The sequence below is a fragment of the Nematolebias whitei genome, chromosome 21 (genome assembly GCF_014905685.2).
Source record: "Nematolebias whitei isolate Nwh7 chromosome 21, NemWhi1, whole genome shotgun sequence".
Taxonomy (NCBI): Eukaryota; Metazoa; Chordata; class Actinopteri; order Cyprinodontiformes; family Rivulidae; genus Nematolebias; species Nematolebias whitei.
In genome coordinates this window covers 33,454,008-33,474,681 of record NC_056518.1, presented here as the reverse complement: position 1 = coordinate 33,474,681, position 20,674 = coordinate 33,454,008, and the positions used below count along the sequence as shown (strand labels likewise).

Genomic DNA, 20,674 nt, shown 5'->3' with positions numbered 1-20,674 from the left:
TTATGTTGCCAAATGTTTTAGTCTCATAAAGGATTAGACGTCTTATAAGCAATCTCACACACACAAACGCACGCCCCCCACACACACATGCACACACACAAACCAAGCTTAAATCGGGATAATGCAGCCGAAGCTGTGACATCACCATTTCTCACGCCCTGATTGGCTGAGCTCCCTCCAGCCTCAGATGTTAGGATGAAACGGAGAGGCAGTGCAGCGAGGGCTCTGCTCATCCACACAGGGATGACTCTTCTGGACTGGAAAAACACAGGAAAAGGGAAGAACGGGAGTGTATATCACCCACTCCATTAGACTTCTCTGCTTTGCCATCTGTGTGTGTGTGTGTGTGCTGTGTGTGCAGGGGTCAGGAAGGAGGGGACATTTCCATCACAGCCCTCCAGCAGCTCGTTTGCTTTCACCCGGGGAAACTAGGCAGCCAGATCTGTTTTGCTTCCTGCTGGAAAAAGGGTGAACGGACAGCAGTGTTTTTATTTTGAGGGGTCAGTTTTTCCACTGTGGATCTTATTTTCTTACGCACGTATACGTATCATGGAACTCCTGAAATGCAGAGAAGGGCTGGAGTGTGGGATGTAGAATGGCTTTCTATAAGGATGTATCTGTCAGGAAGACTTCTTTAAATCTGGTGACAGGATTCTTTCAGTATCTGCGAGGTAAGTAGGACAGCAGGATTCTTGCTCTGTGCTAATGGTTTGGAGACCAAGTCCATCTTTGAACCTGCCATCATGCTGCTCAAACACAGCATCCATGTATTTCTGTTGACGTGCACATCTGTTTGCTTTTCTTCACTGGGCATCCCCTGTGCATGAGTGATGAAACATTTGCCTCTGGGTCACTGATGTTCTTTGCTCCCTGTACAGTTTTCGCAGTGCTTCCCTGAACACGTGATCGCTGTCTGTATTTCTGAGGGTGGATGTTTAAAAATGGCCACTCTGTGCGGTGTGCAGCAACCGGCGTGCATAACAGAGTGATAGAAAGCACCACTAAAGTGAAGAAATGCTCTGCTTTGTTACACATGATGCATAATGCATGAGGCATTGTGAATGAATATATTAATAGACCACAAAGGGGCCGGTGTGACCTAAAGAAGCACACATGGCATTTCTGAACACAGAGGGGTGGGGGGTGGGGTGGGGGAGGGGATTGTTGATGAGATGTGTTAGAAGAAATTTCTTCTATTCTCCTTGTATGGCCTCCTTCTGAAAGCACTTGTTAGGTCCCTTTGGTATCCGAGCACCAGCAAGTTTTTAATTCAGTTCATTTTGTTTCTATAGCTCCTAGTCACAAAAGAAGGTGTCTCCTGGCACTGTACAAAAACATTCACATACATAAAAATGTCAATTAGTAGAACTGTATTTAACTTGGAGAGATAGCCTGCTAGCATATAAGAAAGTTCTCCGTAAAGCTAGAACTGTGTATTACCGGTATTCATCTTTAATAGATGAGAATTAAAAACAACCCCAGGTTTATGTTCAGTATTATAGCTAGACTAATGAAAAGTCCTATGTCTGTTGAATCTTGTATCCCTACAACTATAAGCAGTGATGATTTCATGAGATTCTTTATAAATAAAAATATTTCAATTAGAGAGAAAATTCAAACCATCCTTCCTACTTTTGCATCTGATTCCCTGTCAGATGGAGCAACTTTGTAAATGCTACTAGTACCTGATTTATGTTTGGACTGCTTTTGTCCTGTTGAGCTCTCTGAATTGTCAAAAATAATAACTTCATCCAAACCAGACTGTTTAAAGAGGTATTTCCCCTAATTAAGGTCCACATTTTGGATCTGCTTTATTTGTCTCTAATGAATGGTTACGCACCACGGAGCTTTAAGAATGCTGTAATTAACCTTTACTTAAGAAACACAACATTGACTCAGGAATCCTAGCCAATTATAGACTTGTATCTAATCTAACTTTAATCTAAAAAATTCTAGAGAAAATAGTTGCAGGTCAGTTGTGTGAACATCTGCAAAGAAATAATTTGAAGAGTTTCAGTCAGGGTTTAGAGCTTATCATAGCAAATAATCTGCACTGGTGAAAGTTACTAATGATATTCTCATGGCCTCTGACAGTGGACAGGTGTCTACACTGGTCCTGTTAGACATCAGTGCTGCATTTGATACACTTGATCACAATATTTTACTACAGAGACTTGAATATGATATTGGGATTACAGGAACAGCTCTATAATGGTTTAAATCATACTTCGTTGACATATTTCAGTGTGTAAATGTAAACAATGAATCTTATTCATGTACAAAAGTTGTTCATTGAGTTCCTCAGGGTTTAGTACTTGGACTAATACTTTTTACTTTATATATGCTTCCATGGGGGCTGAGATGGTGTAGAGGCAGGGCAGCCGGCTTGGGACCCGAAAGTCCCAGGTTCGATCCCCAGTCACTGCACATCACGTGGCGTCTCTGGGCAGCACACACCTCATCCCCAAAATGCCCCCCGGGCGCTTTCAATAGCTGCCCACTGCACCACCTGGTGGTGGATGGGTTAAATGCAGAGACTAATTTCGCCATTGTATGGAAACATACGGTGCTGACATTGTGATGATATTATTATTATTATTATTATTATTATTATTAGGTAAAGTTATTAAACAGCATGGGATAAATTTTCATTGTTATGCTGATGATACACAATTACATTTGTCCATGAAACCCAATGAATCCAATCAGCTACTTAGACTACAAGCATGTCTTAAAAACATAAAAACCTGGACATGTGTTTTAGCAAATTCTCATAAACCACTGAACAGGTTTTAATAAAATTATTGGGAAATAATCACTGGATGGACACAGACAACTGATTAACCTTTTGGAGTTTACCTGATTCAAGATGGCAGCCACAGCTAATTGATTTTAGCAAACACAAAACGACCTATAGCTCACTTAATTTTACAGAAATTGAGCCAAAGTTTGATGTGGTAGAGGCTGAGTCATTCACAAACACAAGCTCTGTGTGATGACACACCTAATGAATAGTAATAATAATAACAACAATAACAACAACAATAACAACAAAAACACCACTACTACTACTACTAATAATAATAATAATAATAATATCACAGGGGATAACACATAAAATTATTTTCAAAGTTTGACCACAGCAGCTACAGAATAACTAAGTTTCTGGTTAGTTTCAAACTGGCAGGTGATATGCAGTCCTTCAAGAAATGGGATTTGTATTTTTGTATGTACTGTACTGTATAAAATCTCTTATGTTGCCAGATCCCTACTTGTCACTAGAGTTTTTAGTTCAGGATTTGAACCGGTCACCTATCAGAATATGTTTTGAAGCAATCGTGTCGTTACATTAACTTTGTGTCTTGTGTTTTTCAGATGAGCAAGAAGCAGTGCAGAAGCGAACCTTTACAAAATGGATCAATTCTCATCTAGCAAAGGTGAGTGTAAATAACTTTTATTTTTTCTTCTTTCGGCTACTCCCTTCTTCAGGGGTCCCCACAGGGAAGTAACTCACACGAAGCTTGGCGATTGTTTTTATGCCCTTCCTGACACAACCACAGACCCCTGAGCTACCACAGCCTTCTGTGTGGAGCAGAAGGATGTCATCTAGGGCTCTCGGAGGAGCAGGTTGTGGGGGTTAAGAGCCTTGCTGAAGGGCCCAGAGTGGGGCAAATGAGGGTGGAGGCAGGTGTGGGCATTTCATTTTTCTCATCTACCTTTGATGTTGTTGGTCCGGGGAGTCAAACTGGCGATCCTCCGATCACAGGCTTGCCTCCTCTGACCTCTGTGCCACCATTTTTATTTAAACTGTATTTCTACTGTAGTTTATTGTTATTATTGTCTATTGTTATTGTTGTCTGTACTTTACATGTTCTGTCTGGAACAGGTCTCTCTTGTAAATGAGTCCTCGTGGCTCAGTGAGACTAGCCTGTATAAATAAAGGTTGAAAGAATCACTCCCCTGACTGTAAATTACCTTACATGCTATTTTAAAACCACTTAGTTGGATATTGTAGGATTTTATAGACTCACCAGAGTCCAACAAAACCTAAAAATAAATTGTTAGTCTCAAACTGTTCTTTGTTGACTTTGTCAAAGAACCAGTTGATGTTTAATTTCTCCATATGAATTTTTTCTTATTCAGATGTGCTTCAGGGCTGATGATCTATAATGCAAACTATAAAAATATGTTTTTGTGCCATAAAAAAAGCCTTCTTTAAACATGGTTCAAGTAAACTAGATCTACCCAGTTTCCTGTAAATAATGCATTATTATTGTGAATGCCAAGTCACTAATCACATTATTGTTTTTCATTTAAATTGTTTTGTCTTTATGTTTTGTTTTTGTTTTACTTTGAAATACCTCAGCGATCTTTCAGCTGTTTCAGACCTTCAAATTTTGAAACGTTCAGCTCTTTCAGGACATTACGGCTATTACTTTCGGTGTTGTAACTTTTATACATTTTCAATTTACATTACAATTTTTTCCTCATCGAAATACATCCTTCAAAACTACCAAAACAACTTTAGCATACTTGCTTTATTTTAACTTTTAGTTACTTTTTTGCAGGTTTTAGCTTCAGCTAGTTCTAAAAACTTCAGTGTTTAGCTACACTTTGTCTAGCTTTAGCTTTTAGGTACAGTTTGCTAGCTTCAGCTTATAGTTATTTTTTTGTTGCTTTACTTTTTGGTTAGTGTTTTGTTGGTTTTAACCTTCAGCTAATATCTTGCTAATTGTTGTTTTTAGGTACAGTTTGAACGTTTGATCATTTTGCTTTCAGTTTGAGATACAAGATAATCTCATAATGTCTAAGGGACAATTACCGGTAGTTTTAAAGCTGAACGGGACAATCAGTACACAGTTATTTAGTTTTGACACGGTGGCTCAGTTGGTAGAGCTGTTGCCTCTCCGCAAGAAAGTTGCCAAATCGAATCCCAGCTGTGTGGACCTTTCTAAGGTGGAGCTTGCATGTGCTCTCAGTGCATGTGTAAGTTTTCTCCAGGTACTCTAGTTTTCTCTCTGACCAAAAACATGCATGTTAGGCTAATGAGATGTGTGTTTTTGCCTACCTGCATATATGTGTGTGTGTCTGTGTGTGTGTGTTACCTGGCCACTTTATTAGGCATACCTTGCTAGTACTTCGGCTGCCTTTTCCTTTCAGAATGATCTTAATTATTCATGCCATAGATTAAACAGAAATGTTTGAAACATTCCTCAGTGATTTTGGTCCATTTTAACATAATGGCATCGTGCATCCATGATGTGAATCTCCCGTTCCACCACATCCCAGAGGTGATCAGTTGGACTGAGATGTGACTGTGGGGACCACTGGAGTTCAGGGAGTTAAGACTCATCAGAACAAGCAACGTTTTCTAATCTCTTTATTGTCCAGTGTTGCTGAGCCTGTGTGAAATGTTGCTTCAGTTGTTCATAGCTGACAGGAGTGGGACCAGGTATGGTCTTCTGCTGCTGAAGCTCATCTGCTTCAAGGATGGACACGTTGTGTTCCGAGATAGTATTGTTCAAGTCTTTGTTTGTAAGAAACATTTATTTGAGCTATGGTTGTTTTTCAGTCATCTAGAACAAGTCTGACTATTCTCCTCTAACCATGACATCAACAAGCCATTTTTGTCTACACAAACATCACTCTCTACATATGATCTCATTTTCAGACCATTCTCTTTAAAGCCTGGACATGGTTGTGTGTAGAAATCCCAATATATTAAAAGTTTCCGAAATGCTCAGTCCAGCCCATTTGACACCAACAACTATGCTGTGTTCAGCCACTTAAACCCTTTCCTTTCTCGTTTTGACGCCTGTTGAACTTCAGCAAGCTGCCCCCATCAAGTCTACATACCTAAAGGCATTTAGTTGCGAACACATGATTTGTGCTATTATTCTTAACAAGGAGTTGAACAGGTGTACTTAATAAAGTAGCTGGTGAGTGTATATGCATGTGTGTCAGCGTGAGAGAGCGTTTGTGTATTGTTTGACAGAACTGGCAGGGACCGTGACGTGGTGTCCAGACGGAGAGCGGAAGGGCGAGGACAGCTCCCTGTAGGCAATCGTCTGCTTCTAAATTTCATTCGCTTAAATTACACAGCACGGTGTTCACAACAACAACACACACTCACATGTTGTATTTTACCACATTAGGATACAAAAGGAACAAAAATTGAATTAAATTGTTTAGCCTTAAAACTACAGATTAACCTTGAAGACAGCATTCCTTCAGGGAATGCATGTCGCCTGCTACCTCTCAGACTGAGATCGTCTTATGATGAGAAGGTAGATTTAGCTGTTTTGGTTAAATTTTGTAAATGACATACAATGTTGTGAGATCATGCAAGATGTGTTAGTGCCAAAGTATGTTTTAGGAAGGGCACTCAGCTACTACCACATCAAACTTTAGCTCAGTATCTGTAAAACTGACTGAACTATAGCCAAGTTCAATTGGCTGTGGCGGCCATTGTGAATTAGGTTGACTTGAAATCATAGGCATCACATAAAATATATGTGAAGGGAACGTGTCCCTCTCACATTTAAAAAATATTCATTTGGACACCCCCCCACACACACACGCACACATTTACCATGAAATATTAGTTCACTCAGCGCTGTTTCTATTTCTCCGTGAACAAATCTATTCCACTTGATTAATACGAGAATACTCAAACTGCTAAAAGTCCACTCTGGGTTTTCCTGGTTACCTAGAACAACTCACCACACTTCATGCAGTGTTTCTCCGAGGTCACTTGGCTTGGCAGGATGCTCAGCTCTTCGGGATTTTCTGTTGACGGAGCAGGGGAGGAGGGGGAGATACCTCTATGTTGCGCACTAGCTTAGCGCTACGTTAATGCCAGCAGTTGTCGACCGGGGTGGGGGGTTAGGATACGTGAGAGAAATAGTGTGTTCTATTCACACAAGGAGAGCTGTCGGTCAGGCTACTTCTTGTTGCTCTCTGAAATAGTTATTGAATCAATTGTTTTCTTATGTAAGTACATGTAGATGTTTAACAAACTGTTAAAATACACCAGAATGCAGGAAATAGCATCTGCTTTATTCTGGGGGCGGGGGGTTGTCCCGAAAAGTCAATTGGTTGTAGATATACGTACAGTACATCCAGCGATGACGTTTTTGACAGTTTTATGAAAATCTAACCACTAATTCATGCAATTTTCTGCTAACGCTACAGACAAGCAAACTATGCACAGACATAGGCAAAAATATTATTGCCCATCTCTCGTGGGGGACAATAAAACACATCAGTTGGATTTGTTAACATTATGATATACTAGTTGAACATCTTGCTGCTGGAATCAGCACCAGCGTGTCCAACAGACACTGGCAGAGATTTGACCCAGCTGAGTGTTTGAAGCCTGGTTTGTCCACAATAGTTCAAAGCTTGGCTTGAAAAACTGCAGAAGAATCTGAGTTATGTGGTGGGCCAAAGCTGGGACTCTATGTGCGTCTATTCGGCGTTACTCATGCACGCCGCTCAGGCTTACTCTCTGTGCATACTAAAAGGGCTAATGCAGCATTAGCCACATCACAAAAGCAATTTACACAGTTAAATATCCTCACGGAAAATGTCTACACAGCACAAAATATATTCTGACAGTCACAAAACGTAATTACTGATTATGAAAATACTTCTATAGACATTTTATTTCAGAAGTCCTGTAATTAAAGCCCATTATTTGGAGAAATGCAGTTTGCCTTCTACCTTTCAGACGTTTAGACAGAATGATCTTATGACGTTAAGCGACAGAGATATAAATATATATAAATTGGAGATGACTGAAACTACCAGAATATCAAAATTTAGCTCAATATCTGTAAAACCGCTGACTTATAGCCTTTTTAGTATGTTGTCTAAGACCAATTGGCTGTGGTGACTAACTTGACTTCGGCTGACTTCAAACGTTATTCAGTTGTAGAAAAATTATTATTTGCTTGTTTACCTAGTTCATAATATAACTCGCTAACAGTAAAGACAAACACAGACACAAGCAAAAACATAATCACCCCTCGCCTTCAGAAGTAGATGAAAATGACTGAAAGTGTTTATTTTTTTAAACAAACCACCTTTACAGTGTTTACTGTTTTTACACTGATAAAAGTTCTTGTGTGACTCTTTAGTAAGTTGCATTTGCAAAAAGGGACATTTTTTCCTGTGATGCTAGTAGTTTGGTGCAGATATTACATGGCTCTGGAAATGAGGGACAACCTGGAAAATGATTCACATTTTCCAGACAGGGAAATTTATTGTTTAATTTAATTTATGTACATGTATCAGTGCTAGTATTCTAGCATCAGTGAGTCCATGTTGTACTTCTGCAGTGTAATTAGTACATGTCCGGTTACAAAAGATTGCTTAAAAGTATAGTATCCTTAAATAATTGGGTGTAAAATTAGCTATGTGCCGACGTCTGTTTTGGTGCATCTAGGTGTAAAAAAAATAAAGGTTATAATCGAAAATTCAAAATCCGCTCTGTCCCTAGAGCTGACAACCTTCAGACCAAAACCAAACACATACAAACAAAAAACCTCATCTGGAAAACTACAAACATTTACTATTAAAATCTCTCAGTGACAGGGGAAATTAAAGTACTGCTTGTTTGTATAGAATTAATTTAATTCAGTTTATTTCAATAGCATTAAGTCACAACAGAAGTTATACAAGAGCACTGAACAGAAACATTCACATCTATAAAAATTAAATTAGTAACTTTATTTATCTAAGGAAGCAGCAGATTGTATTGTCTTCATTTCTTCACAGTCTCCCATCCTGAGCGAGCACAAAGGCAACAGTGGGAAGGAAAAACTTCCTTTAACAGGAAGAAACCTCCAGCAGAACCAGACTCAGGACAAGCGACCGTCTGCTTTGATTGGCTGGGTTTGAGAGGACAGGAAGGAGAAACAAACAAACAGAATGGCAGGTCTGGAATAGAGACAACTGGGGGGCAGGTCTTTCTATAGGAGGAAAGATAAAAAAAACAAAACACATGTTCAGAAAGAAATAATTACAAATACAAACCATTTATATTCATTTGTAACTTTCCTTTGATGAAATGAGGTCAGTTTGTCCTCTAGTAGTCTAAGACTATAGCAGCACAACTGAGGGATAGGTCAAGAAACCCAAGCCGACCCTAACTATAGGATTTATCAACAAGGAAAGTCTTAAAACTGGACAATGTGTCAGCCTCACGGACAGAAACTGGAAGTTGGTTCCACAAGAGAGGAGCCTGATAACTGAAAGATCTTCCTCCCATTCTACTTTTAGTAACTCTAGGAACCACGAGTAAACCCGCAGTCTGAGAGTGACGTGCTCTGTTAGGAAAATATGGAACAATAAGATCTGTAATATAAGATGGAGCTAGGTTGTTGAGAGCTTTGTAGGCTAGAAGTAGGATTTTAAATTCAATTCTGAATTTGACAGGGAGCCAATGGAGAGAAGCTAAAACTGGAGAGATATGATCTCTCCCAGTAACTCCAGTTAAGACTCTGGCAGCAGCATTTTGGATCAACTGAAGACGTTTTAAAGAAGTATTTGGACACCCAGATAATAAACCATTGCAATAGTTCAGTCTAGACGTGACAAATGCATGGACCAGTTTTTCTGCATCATCTTTAGATCAGATGTTTCTAATGTTAGTGATATTACGCAGGTGGAAGAAGGAGGTTCTAGTAACGTTTTTAATGTGGGGGATAAAAGACATGTCCTGATCAAAAATAACACCAAGATTTTTAACATTAGAGCTGGAGGACAGATTAATGCATCTAAGGAGGGAGAAAGACTGAAACATTCATTCCCAAGACGCTCATGCATACTATTTTTACCTTTTTAAAAGAAAATACAGAAAAATTACTTCACAGGATGCTCACTTCAGCATGCTTTGCACCAAATAGACAGCCAAGAGCAGCTCAAGTACATTGAGCTGTGAATGACCTGTAGACTGTGCCAAAAACTAAATTCCCACGAGTATCTTTCTTTCTAATGAAGGCTTTACTTTGGAAAAACAAACTGTTTTCTGTGAAACAATAGCTCATAATCTTGTCATTCATCACAGAGATTATGAGGCACTGTAAATGTGTGTATATGATGATATCAGGGGGCTGTTTCCTGTTCGGGTTAAATGAGTCCGATCGCCTCAGGCCTGGGCACCGGGCCACAGCCGAGGAAAAGGCACCATCTTTTTAGCTGCAGGGAGGCTCTGTGGTGGCTGCTAACAAGCCTGTTTCCCACTAACATCATTTGGTTTCTGTTTTTGTCCTTCATTGATGTGCTAGAGGACTCTGTCCCGGCCTAGATTTAACAGCATACGTTTATTTTTACTGCTCCTAATATAGATATATTACAAAAAACAACAACAGATTTTTATGTTTTGTTTGAACATTTTAAAATATATAATCTCTTCTCCAGCATAAACCACCCCTTGAGGTCAATGACCTTTTTGAGGACATCAAAGATGGGCTGAAGCTCCTGGCCCTGCTGGAGGTGTTGTCTGGTCAAAGACTTGTAAGTAAATTTATGTTTGTTTGTTTTTTTGCATGCATTAATTAATTAATTGTGTGTTTGCTCTCTATGTGTTTAGGATTTTATTTATCAGATGGGTCTTCCTCTTAACAACGCTGTCTGTGTAATGTTTACAACCCTAATTCTAAAATAAATTCAATTTACATTAAATACAAAACAATACATGTAAATGAAAACAAAATGCAATGATTTGTAAATGACATAGTCAAATATTTACTGTATATATATAAAAAAAATAAAATTTTTAAGCAAAAATGCCAGAAACACACCTCAACAAAGACCCAGTCCTCTGACTGATCCGTTTCTTATTGGCCTATTTACTGGCAAAATGTTCCGCCAGCTGTTTCTTATTCTTAAAATTTACTGTTCCAGCCTTCTCTGAGCCTGCCCCATTTCAGATTTGTTGCTGCGTCAAATTCATAATCACCCTATTTTTCTATTAATGGTGCAACTTGTAAATTTAAACATTTATGTTAACTGTTCCATTTTGAATAAATATGGGCTTACAAGATTAGAAAACCATTCTGTTTTTATTTACGTTTTACACAACATCCTGAAGTTTGTTTTAAATGTTACTTTTATACTTTGTAAATACACCATCAATTTTTTGTTGCAACATAAAAAAATGGGGTTAGATTAGTGCATTAAAAATGTGTTTTATTCTTAATCCTCACAGTTAGCTTTTGTTATCACAAACATCCTTATCGCTTGGTTTTTCTGTCTTACACACACACACACACACACACACATGCACTGACCCACATTGTGCTGAGCATTAAGTTATTAGCCCTAACTTCGTCCAAACTGCTGTTGCTTTTTTACGGACACTTCCTCGTCCATTCGTCGTGTTTTTGGGGTTGAGATCTGCCACGTTATTGACAAACAGATCCTGTTCATAAACACTGTAGACTTAATAAAAACAAACGTTCTCGACTAGCAGAACTCATTGTTACTTTGTTCTGCCATGTGGAAGCTTTAAGCTTTAGTTTGTGGAAGCAGAAGTTAGAGACACGACGCCCGTTTGTCTGATAAAGGTCACAACACTCGCCTGTTTTACCAAACAGCCACGACTTCCATTAAACAATGTAAGGTGGGAAATGATGAGCCTGCCCCTGTCTGTGTGCTTGTGTGTCTGTATGTTAGCAAAATATCTCGTGAACCACTGAACAGATAATAACGAAACCTGCATGATTTGATCACTGAAAGTACCACCCATTTAAGATGGCAGCCACAGTTTACTGACCAAGAAAAGCACAGACATGGTTGTAGTTCAGTCAGTTTAACAGCAAATTCTTGATATGGTTGTAGCTGAGAGTTATTCCAAACACTCACTGCAAGTGCTACTCACTGGGTGACATCTTTACTCAAAGCATTAGCATCAACAAATTATATTTTTATCTTACATCCACAGCTGATTAACTTTCGTAGTCCATTCCAGATCTAACTGACCTTAGCTAATGCAGGAAACATACAGCGCTGTTGATGTTACAGATACTGAGCTAACATTAAATGTGGTAGTAGCTGAAAGTCATTCAAATCACAAACTCTGAGCTTCACATTTTGCAGTGTCACATAAGACCACGCACAACTTTATTTTCAAGGTTTGACCATAACAACTACAACTCTCATTTAGTAAAATAGGACAATTTTTTGTCTGAAACTTTGGAATGAAAGGTCATTTGCCTTGTTGAAGAAATTCAAAGCACCAAAACACCAGTGATAAGAACATTTTAAAACCTAAATTCATCCCACGCTGTAGACATGTTTTACGTGCGGTTAAGTTTTGTACTTTAACACATCTGTTCACACAGATCCACTTTTAGTGTTAGACACAAATTGCCATTCCTGGATTTCCAGTTTGATACTCATCATGTCTGTTTTTGAAGCTCTGCTGCTGTTTTTTCATCCCAGCCCCACTCTTTAGCTCATAATAAAACATCTTCTGCAGTTGTTTTATTTAAGAAAAGCCTCACTAATCCTCCCAAGGCACTTTCTTTACTTTTCCACGCAATTAAGCTTTCCTTTTCGCTACTGTTATGAATGAGCATGTAGGCAAAATCGCTATCTACAACAAATTTTCATGTTTTAGCTGATGATCGTAAAAAACATGTCCTCAGCTTTTATCAATAAGGTTGACTTATTTTGTAATTCCTGTCCTTGTTGTCTCAAGCCCTGTGAGCAAGGCCGCCAGCTGAAGAGGATCCACTGGGTTTCCAACATCGGCACAGCACTCAAATTCCTCGAAGGCAGAAAGGTAAGACAAGTTTTTTTAAATTAAAAGTAGAAACTTTTATTAACTGTGCAAGAAGGAGAATACTCAGAAAGTCCACCTGTGACGACTCTGAAGGAGTTACACGACTCAGAAGGTGAGACGGGGTTGACGGTTTCCTCGTGGATCAATGGCGCGTACGCCCAAACAGGTTGTGTTGTGCCGGGTTCCACGCACACGTCGGGATGTATCGAAACAAACGCACACTTCTGACTGTTTAACTTTAAAATGTTTCATTTTCCTCTCTCTGTTCAAAGATTCTGCAAATTTTCAGTTTGCTTGTCTCTGACAGCTTTCCGTTTCTGTTTTTGCTGAATATAAAAAGAAAACCAATTTTTGCGTGAGCGCTGCAAGATAGTAGGGGTGTAACAAATTTGATGTATTTGTACCACGTTGCCACGGTACAGATGATAGGCATGAGAACATTGAAGTACACAACAGTTATGTCAGTCAGATGATCACTGTTCTCATCTAGGAGTGGGTTGCACGTTAAAAATAATAAATTTAAAAAAACATTAAAAACGACTGCTTTTTGCTTTCAAAACAGAAAATCTTCCTTAAAAAATGTCCCATCAAACAAACCTGAAAGTGTGGTTCAGAATAACACTTAGACATTTAAAGCCCTGCCTGTTTTTTGTTTTTATCTCTAAACGAGCTGTGTAGAAAAGATTATTGGTCATGATTCACAGCAGCATCGGAGAGCAACAAAAGGTGCAGGTATGGCAAGTAGTTGCGTCGTATAATACATGTTTTGAAGGTAGGGCAGGCTAATAATCTTTATTTTATATCCTTGATATGAAAAGTTTTTTCTTCCTTACATTAACATTAGCACTAGCTGAGAAGCTAAGTGCACGTGCTTCACGTTTTTTTCTAACTAAAACCTTCACATTAGATAAAGTTACACAGTTTTGTATTATATTTTATTTTGCATCGGTCTGGGTCAATACATATCGTTTTATTTGCTCTCACATTATTGTAGGGCAAGCTGGCTTTGTTCATCCACCATCAGGCTTCTTTCTACAAAGAGAAACCACGTGCCACATATGAACTCTAGCAAATCTGTGCCAAATAAATTAATTACCACGAGGGCTAGAAAAGCTGCATTGCCTGAAATAAATTGCCATAATTATAAATTGCCATAATTATTGTAAAACGTGTAGAAGTACAGGAATAAATAAATAAATTTAATAACTTATGTTAGTTCAGATTAAACGTTGTTTGGGTTCAGATACTGACCGTTGTCCTGTAAGATCTCTGCTGGTCGGATGTTCGTTAGTGAGGATTAAAGATCACTGTGTGTAAAACATGCACGCCGTTTAGAGTGACAGGAGACAGGACTTCATGATTACGTAACCCATTCCTAAATCTCTTGGTTGTTTGAATTCTGTGTCCTACTTTCATCTGGGTCCCCTGAGGATGGAGACTTGCTTACACTGTTGTGATCTCTCTGTCTCCCATCGTGTGCCCTCAGTCTGTGTATCGAGGATCTCCGGTCAGTCACCTCTTAACAGCCTGTGCAATCAAACAGAATGCATCCTTCTCATGTAATGCATGATTTTCACAATTGTTCTGTTTTTCTACTGGCCTGAGTTTTTATGCATTTTGAGTGGAATCCAACTGTTTGGGCTGCTTGAGTCATTTCAGCTGCTTTAAGGTAACGATGAGAAGGTGGCAAATTTTAGCATCTCTGCAAAGCTTTAGGGAATCTGCTTGTTGGAGTTGGTCACCTCTGTTTATCGCCCGCCGCCAAAAACAAAAAGGGTGAGAATGTTATTGCCCAGCTCTATATATATGCATATCTTTGCTTGTCTGGCATGTTAGCAAAATATATCATAAACCACATGATACAATTTAATGAAACATTCAGAAATTAATCATTAGATGGACATCTATAGCTGAATAACTATTCAAATGGCTGCTGTAGGCAACTGCTCTAGAAAACACAAAAATATTAAAATCTCAGTCAATTTTCCAAAGGTTCAGCTCAAACCTGGTGTGGTAGTAGTTGACAGTCATTCTCAACTTTGCTACATCTTTTTATCTCCCATCACTGAATGAAGAGGGGGAACTGGAAATACCCTGGGTCCATCCGTCCGTCTGTCTGTGCATGTTGTGAGAAAAATAAGTGAAAAAAATATGTGAAGTACCTACTTCCATTTTGGTGTGTGGCTGCATCTAGGAGTAAGAAAAAGAAGAGGTAAGAAAAGTGGGTTGCCATGTCATAATTCAAGATGGCTGCCACCATAAATGTCAGTCCCTCGTCAATTGACATTCCATCTTGTGAGATGAATAACTTGAAAAATATGCAACATGCAGACTTTCATTTTGGTGTGTGGCTGAAAACTAATCAATGGTGGCCAAGGCCGCCACTGGCCACCACTGGCCACCCCCTGGCTCCACCAATGCACCTGGTGTGGATAAAATTACTCCCTCCACTCTCCAGGATCTGTCTGTCTGTGCTGCCTCAGGCAAGCACAAGAAAATAAAACTGTTCTCCTACACAGCGTAACTCCTACCCATTTGAATATCTTCCATTTTATAACGCACTCAGGCATCTGTGCTCCAATCATGTGACCTTAGTTTCAAACATGGGCATCAAAGAGGCGGGCGATATGCATTACTTTAAAGATTGCCAGTTTTTTGTGTGTGTGTGTTTGATCTATCTTTCATTGCTGGTTTTGCCTTCAACTAATCACATCAAGAGCATCAAAGACTTGACTTTGATGACTTTAGAAAAAATTAAGTTCATATTATTTTTAACAGATGGAAACTCGAGTACAATCAAAGATGAAACGCTGTTTTTTTCTTAAAGGCTTCCACCATATCTGAATGTGTGTGATTTTTAATTTTCACAGAATAATTATTTGCTTTGTTTGGATTTTAGATCAAACTTGTCAACATTCATGCCACTGATATCGCTGACGGCCGACCGTCAATCGTTCTTGGGCTTATATGGACCATTATCCTGTATTTTCAGGTACAGTTTTTAAAGGTTTAAAGTTGCACCCTAGAAATGAACTTAACCATCCAAATATCAATTCACTGTTTATCTACATTTTAATTTTTTCATTTCCTTGTCTCCTTACAAGATTGAAGAGTTAACCAGCAACCTGCCAGCCCTGCAGGCGTTGTCCAACAGCAACTCTTCTGTGGAGAGTTTAACCAGCTCAGAAGCAGGAAGCCCCCCCATGAAGAGGAAGGTGGTTACCAGATTTCAAGGCAATGCCAAGAAGGCTTTGCTCAGATGGGTGCAGTGCACAGCAGCCAAGTATGTTACATTTAAATCCCTTTTCAGGTTCATGTCATAGATACTGTTGCAGGGGAAAAAAAATACAAATGAAAGTTTAAGGACTTTTTTTTTTGTCTTATGTCTCGCTTTGAAATAATTCTTGTAAAATAAACACCAGCTCTATGAGAATTAGTGTGTTATGATTATTGGTGGCCGTTCATTGGACAATGTGGTCAAAATTCACAAAAATGTTTAAATAAATGACTGAGGGAATAAATATTATGGAGATTTTGGTAAAACCCATGGAAAACCTGTGGAGCTCTGCAGCTCAGCAGGGCTGCGTAATGGAACATTTATTTTCATTGCAATATCAGTGAGTACATTATCACTAAAGCAAGCGAGCACACAGCTCTTTTACTTCTTCTTTCATCTTTTCCCTCTTCAGGGGTCTCCTCAGCGAGTCATCCTCCTCCATCTCACTCTTCCCTCTGTGTCCTCAGTCCTCATTCTGTCCTCTCCATCCTCTGTCCTCACTCCAACTACCTCCATGTCCTCTAACTGCATCCATATATCTCCTTGTTGGCCTTCTTTGTCTTTTTCCTGGCAGTTGCATTTCTAACATCCTTCTACGAATATACCCACTGTCCCTCCTCTGGACATGTCCAAACCACTGTCCCTTCTCTGGACATGTCCAAACCATCTCAGTGTGTCCTCTCTAACTTTATCTCCCAGTTGTTCAACCTGTGCTGTACCTCTGATGATCTCATTCCTGATCTTCTCCATCCTTGTCTCTCCTAAGGAGAACCTCAACATCTTCATTTATGTCTCTTCCAGTTCTGTCTCCTGTCTTTTTGTCCATGTCTCTGTCTTCAGACCATACAACATAGCTGGTCTCACCACTGTCTTGTAAACTTTTCCTTTGACCTTTGCTGACACCCTTTTGTCTCAAATCACTCCTGAAACTTTTCTCCATCACTCCATCCTGCCTGACTCTCTTCTTCACTTCTTCACCACACTCCCCATGTTCCTGGACAGTGGACCCCAAGTCCTTGAAGTCCTGCACCTTTGTGACCTCTGCTCCTTGTAGCCTCACTGTTCCACCTCCTCCCTCTCATCCACACACATGGACTCTCTGGATGAGAGGGAGGCAGCTGCTTACTTGAGACTTATTTTTCAGTCTGCTTCTCTGCCTGCCTGTTATTAATTTGACAGTTAGAGAGTGACAGACACAGGTTTGTGGTTACCATAGTGACCATAAAGAACCACTGGTAGCAGCTTAGAATTGTTATTATTATTATTATTATTTTTTTTTGGGGGGGGGGGGGGGGTCTTCTTTTAGGTTTTTATACAATTCATACATCAAACTGTTGGCATTTTTTACCTCATCCTTGATTTCTACAAAGTTATGTTGGATTTATGTCCCAGTGAATTTATTTTTGTTTCATATGTAATTGAATTTGTTAACACGTCTTAAAGGTGTCTACATTTAAGCACTTTATTCAAATCCTGTAAGACTGATATACTGATATAACCGATGGTCTTTCAGGCATTTCGGAATTGAGGTGAAGGACTTTGGGCCCAGCTGGCGCGATGGTGTTGCGTTTCAAGCAGTGGTGCACGCCATCAGACCCGACCTGGTGGACATGGAAGTGGTGCGGCAGAGAAACAACAGGGACAATTTAGAAGATGCCTTCACACTTGCAGAAAATGAGTTGGGCATTCCCCGTTTGCTGGATCCAGAAGGTCTCCTTTACTTTTGCTGCTGGTTTTAAAGATTTTTGGTGGTTCTGACTGTTCTAACAAAAACAATTGTTTGTTTTTGTTATAGGCATAAACACACCAAAGAATGTTACCGTAGATGACAATTTTTATTGCGATTCATCATTTTTATTGTTTTCATGTTTATTTTTGGATGGTTTTGCAGCCTGACTGTTGTGCTATTTTAGGCATCCATTGGTTAAAATTAGAAAATTAAAATGGATGGATGGGTGGGTGGATGAATGGATGAATGGGTGGATGGATGGGTGGATGGATTGATATGTACCATTGTACCATGAACTCTGCTTCAACATACTTATAGTACAATTCGTCTTCTATTGCTACTTAGCTTTCAGCTAGCCTATGCTAGCCTTTCACAACTTTTAGTTTTTAGGTAGCCATTAGTTATTTTGTGTTTTATTTGCTTCTGTGTACTTGCTCTATTTTTGTCTTTTTATACTACTTTTATCATTTTGCTACATTAAGTTTAGAGCTAGCTTTTAGGTATTTTAGACTTTTCAGATAGCTTTGTGCTTTTTTAAAGTTTTTAGCTAGCTTTTGCTACTTAAGTTTATATTGTTAACCATTTGCTATTTTTGTCTTAGCTTCATTTATTTTAACTAGCCTTTTGTTACTTTTGATATTTACAGTAGCTCTCATTTTGCTTATTTGGTGTTTAGCTATCTGTTTGGATCATTTGGCTTATAGCTGGTGTTTCTGTTTTTAGCTTTTAGCTTGTGTTTTATCCTTTTATAGTTAGTTATTGCTCTTCTTTTAGCTTTACACACTCTGTTTTAGCTTGAAAAGCAAATTTGATCCAAGTTGTTTATCTCCAAGCATTGTATTTTTATGGATTCTAGTTTATCTTATTATCTAATGTGTTTTGTAAATATAAATGTAGTGGTTTCAGTTTAGCTCAGGCAGTAAAGCAGCCTGCAGTGACTCTGCAGTTCTGCCTTTATAGTCAAGTCATGATTCTTTTTTTGTTTTTTTTTTGAAAGAGCTGCAGTGAAAAGCCTCACTTCAAGGAGCTTTACTCTCCTGGTCTTTAATAAATATAGAATATAATATCAGGCCAACAGAGTGGATAAAATAGACTAGCATAATTAGCTGCAGGTCTTGGTAGATTTAGCCTCCTGGGGACATTTTTTCTCATTTTAGCTGATGTAATGGCTCATTTGATTTACTACCCTGGTTCTGTACTCAGGACTATATTTTGTTGAATTTAATGTTGACGTGTTTTTTAGAAACTTGCATTTGCTTTTGATTTTCACCTCAACGAATGCCCAGGAGTTCTTTTGTTTTTTTTGGGGGGTGTAACAATAACTAGAATATTATTTTGCTTTGTAGATGTGGATGTGGACAAGCCTGATGAGAAGTCCATCATGACATACGTGGCTCAGTTTCTCAAACATTACCCAAACCCCCACCAGTCTGAGGGGGGTGGACATCAAGATGAGGTACTTCCTTCTTTGTATGCGCGACTGCTAATGTTTTTTTTCATGTTTAGTACAAAGAATGACTTTATAAAAGAAAAGGCTAAATGCATTGCTAGGCCTTTTATTTAAATAGTGTAAATCCATGCCCCAGCTATTCCAAACATCTTCATTCATCACAATAATTTGTAATTTATATTCAATAAATTACTGCATGAACACAGCAGTGTCATCATCATCATGTACTTTTTGTTTTATATCATCCTTTAATGTTTCCATCTACTTACTTTTGTGCACATTAAGCTGCTTCTTGGCTCTATTCCAACTTTTGCATTGTCAGTTCCAGTGCTTCAGGTGAGGGTTAAAGGTCATCGTGCTGCATGCTTTCTGTCTGTCGTGTTCACCCATCTCTCTGTCATCATTTCCCGTTCACTTTGCTTCTTGTTTTCCTCGTTATTCTAATGCTTTTCTATTGTGTCTGCATTTCTCTGTGTGCTTCAATGCTTTCCTGGAAAGTTTGTTCCCCAAGATATTGAACAAATGCTTGAGGTATGTTCAAACAGACTACATCAGAAGTTTGCAGAGAATACTAATGTCTATACTAGAGCCTGACTGATATGGGAATTTTGGCTATCACCGATACTGATATTGGGCGGGGAAGGCGACTGCTAATAACCGATATAATGGCTGGAATATTTTTAGCTTTCTCCACCCCCAAATCTAAGAAAACAGTGAGTGGAGCGGGGCTTGTTTATTTAGTGCAGTTATTAGCAACCATGAAGCTAAGCTAATCAGATCCATGCTGTACATAGACCCACAGCAGGTTTACAAGTGGTGCACTGGTCATAAAAACAGTCTTCCTAACGTGTGTTCACATTTTCTATCCTCCACTATTCACCATAAAGTTATCAAGTGTGTTACAAAAATATAAATTAAACAAAGAAACACCTTCCTGTTCATTGTTCAGTCATTTGCGTATGGTGAAGGTTTAATTAGTATTGACCACAGCAGAGTTTGTTTTTCTTTGTAGAGAAGTAAAGATTTCAGACAAACAATGCATTTCATTGAGGATGACAAATATAACATTACCAGCACTGGATGTCCTCACAAAGTGGAAGCTCAATCTGATAGGACTGGTTGCTATAGCTACTGACAATGGGGCTAATGTCGTGAAGTTGGTGCAACTGATCATTAGCGTTAGCTTGCTAACTTGAGAGGCACGTAGCTAATGACAAGAGGGTTGGAGTGTTGAAGAGAATTTATTGTTGTAGATTTTTTTTATTTATTTACAGATAAGTTAAAATAAACTTACCACGCTTTGTATTGCACCTTGCTTCTGCTCAATGTGAAAGTGAAACCTAAGTGAACGGCAGTGACATGAAAGTAGTCTGCATTTACCCTCTGCTGGATACATTGTACAATTATGGCTAGTTCCAGTAGTTC

The 20,674-nt window shown here is 38.9% G+C and overlaps 1 protein-coding gene across 1 annotated transcript in view; it reads left to right on the top strand.

The window, feature by feature from the left end:
- Positions 1-586: 586 nt before the first annotated feature.
- Positions 587-20,674, top strand: part of syne1b (spectrin repeat containing, nuclear envelope 1b) — a 154,414-nt gene continuing 134,326 nt past the window's right edge. Inside the window, exons 1-10 of the mRNA XM_037694836.1 lie at positions 587-671; positions 3,376-3,437; positions 10,426-10,521; positions 12,710-12,793; positions 14,280-14,300; positions 15,693-15,785; positions 15,898-16,076; positions 17,584-17,780; positions 19,146-19,255; positions 19,535-19,585. Coding sequence (XP_037550764.1) covers positions 596-671; positions 3,376-3,437; positions 10,426-10,521; positions 12,710-12,793; positions 14,280-14,300; positions 15,693-15,785; positions 15,898-16,076; positions 17,584-17,780; positions 19,146-19,255; positions 19,535-19,585 — 969 coding nt within the window. The 5' untranslated portion in view covers positions 587-595. The remainder of the gene's footprint in view (positions 672-3,375; positions 3,438-10,425; positions 10,522-12,709; positions 12,794-14,279; positions 14,301-15,692; positions 15,786-15,897; positions 16,077-17,583; positions 17,781-19,145; positions 19,256-19,534; positions 19,586-20,674) is intronic.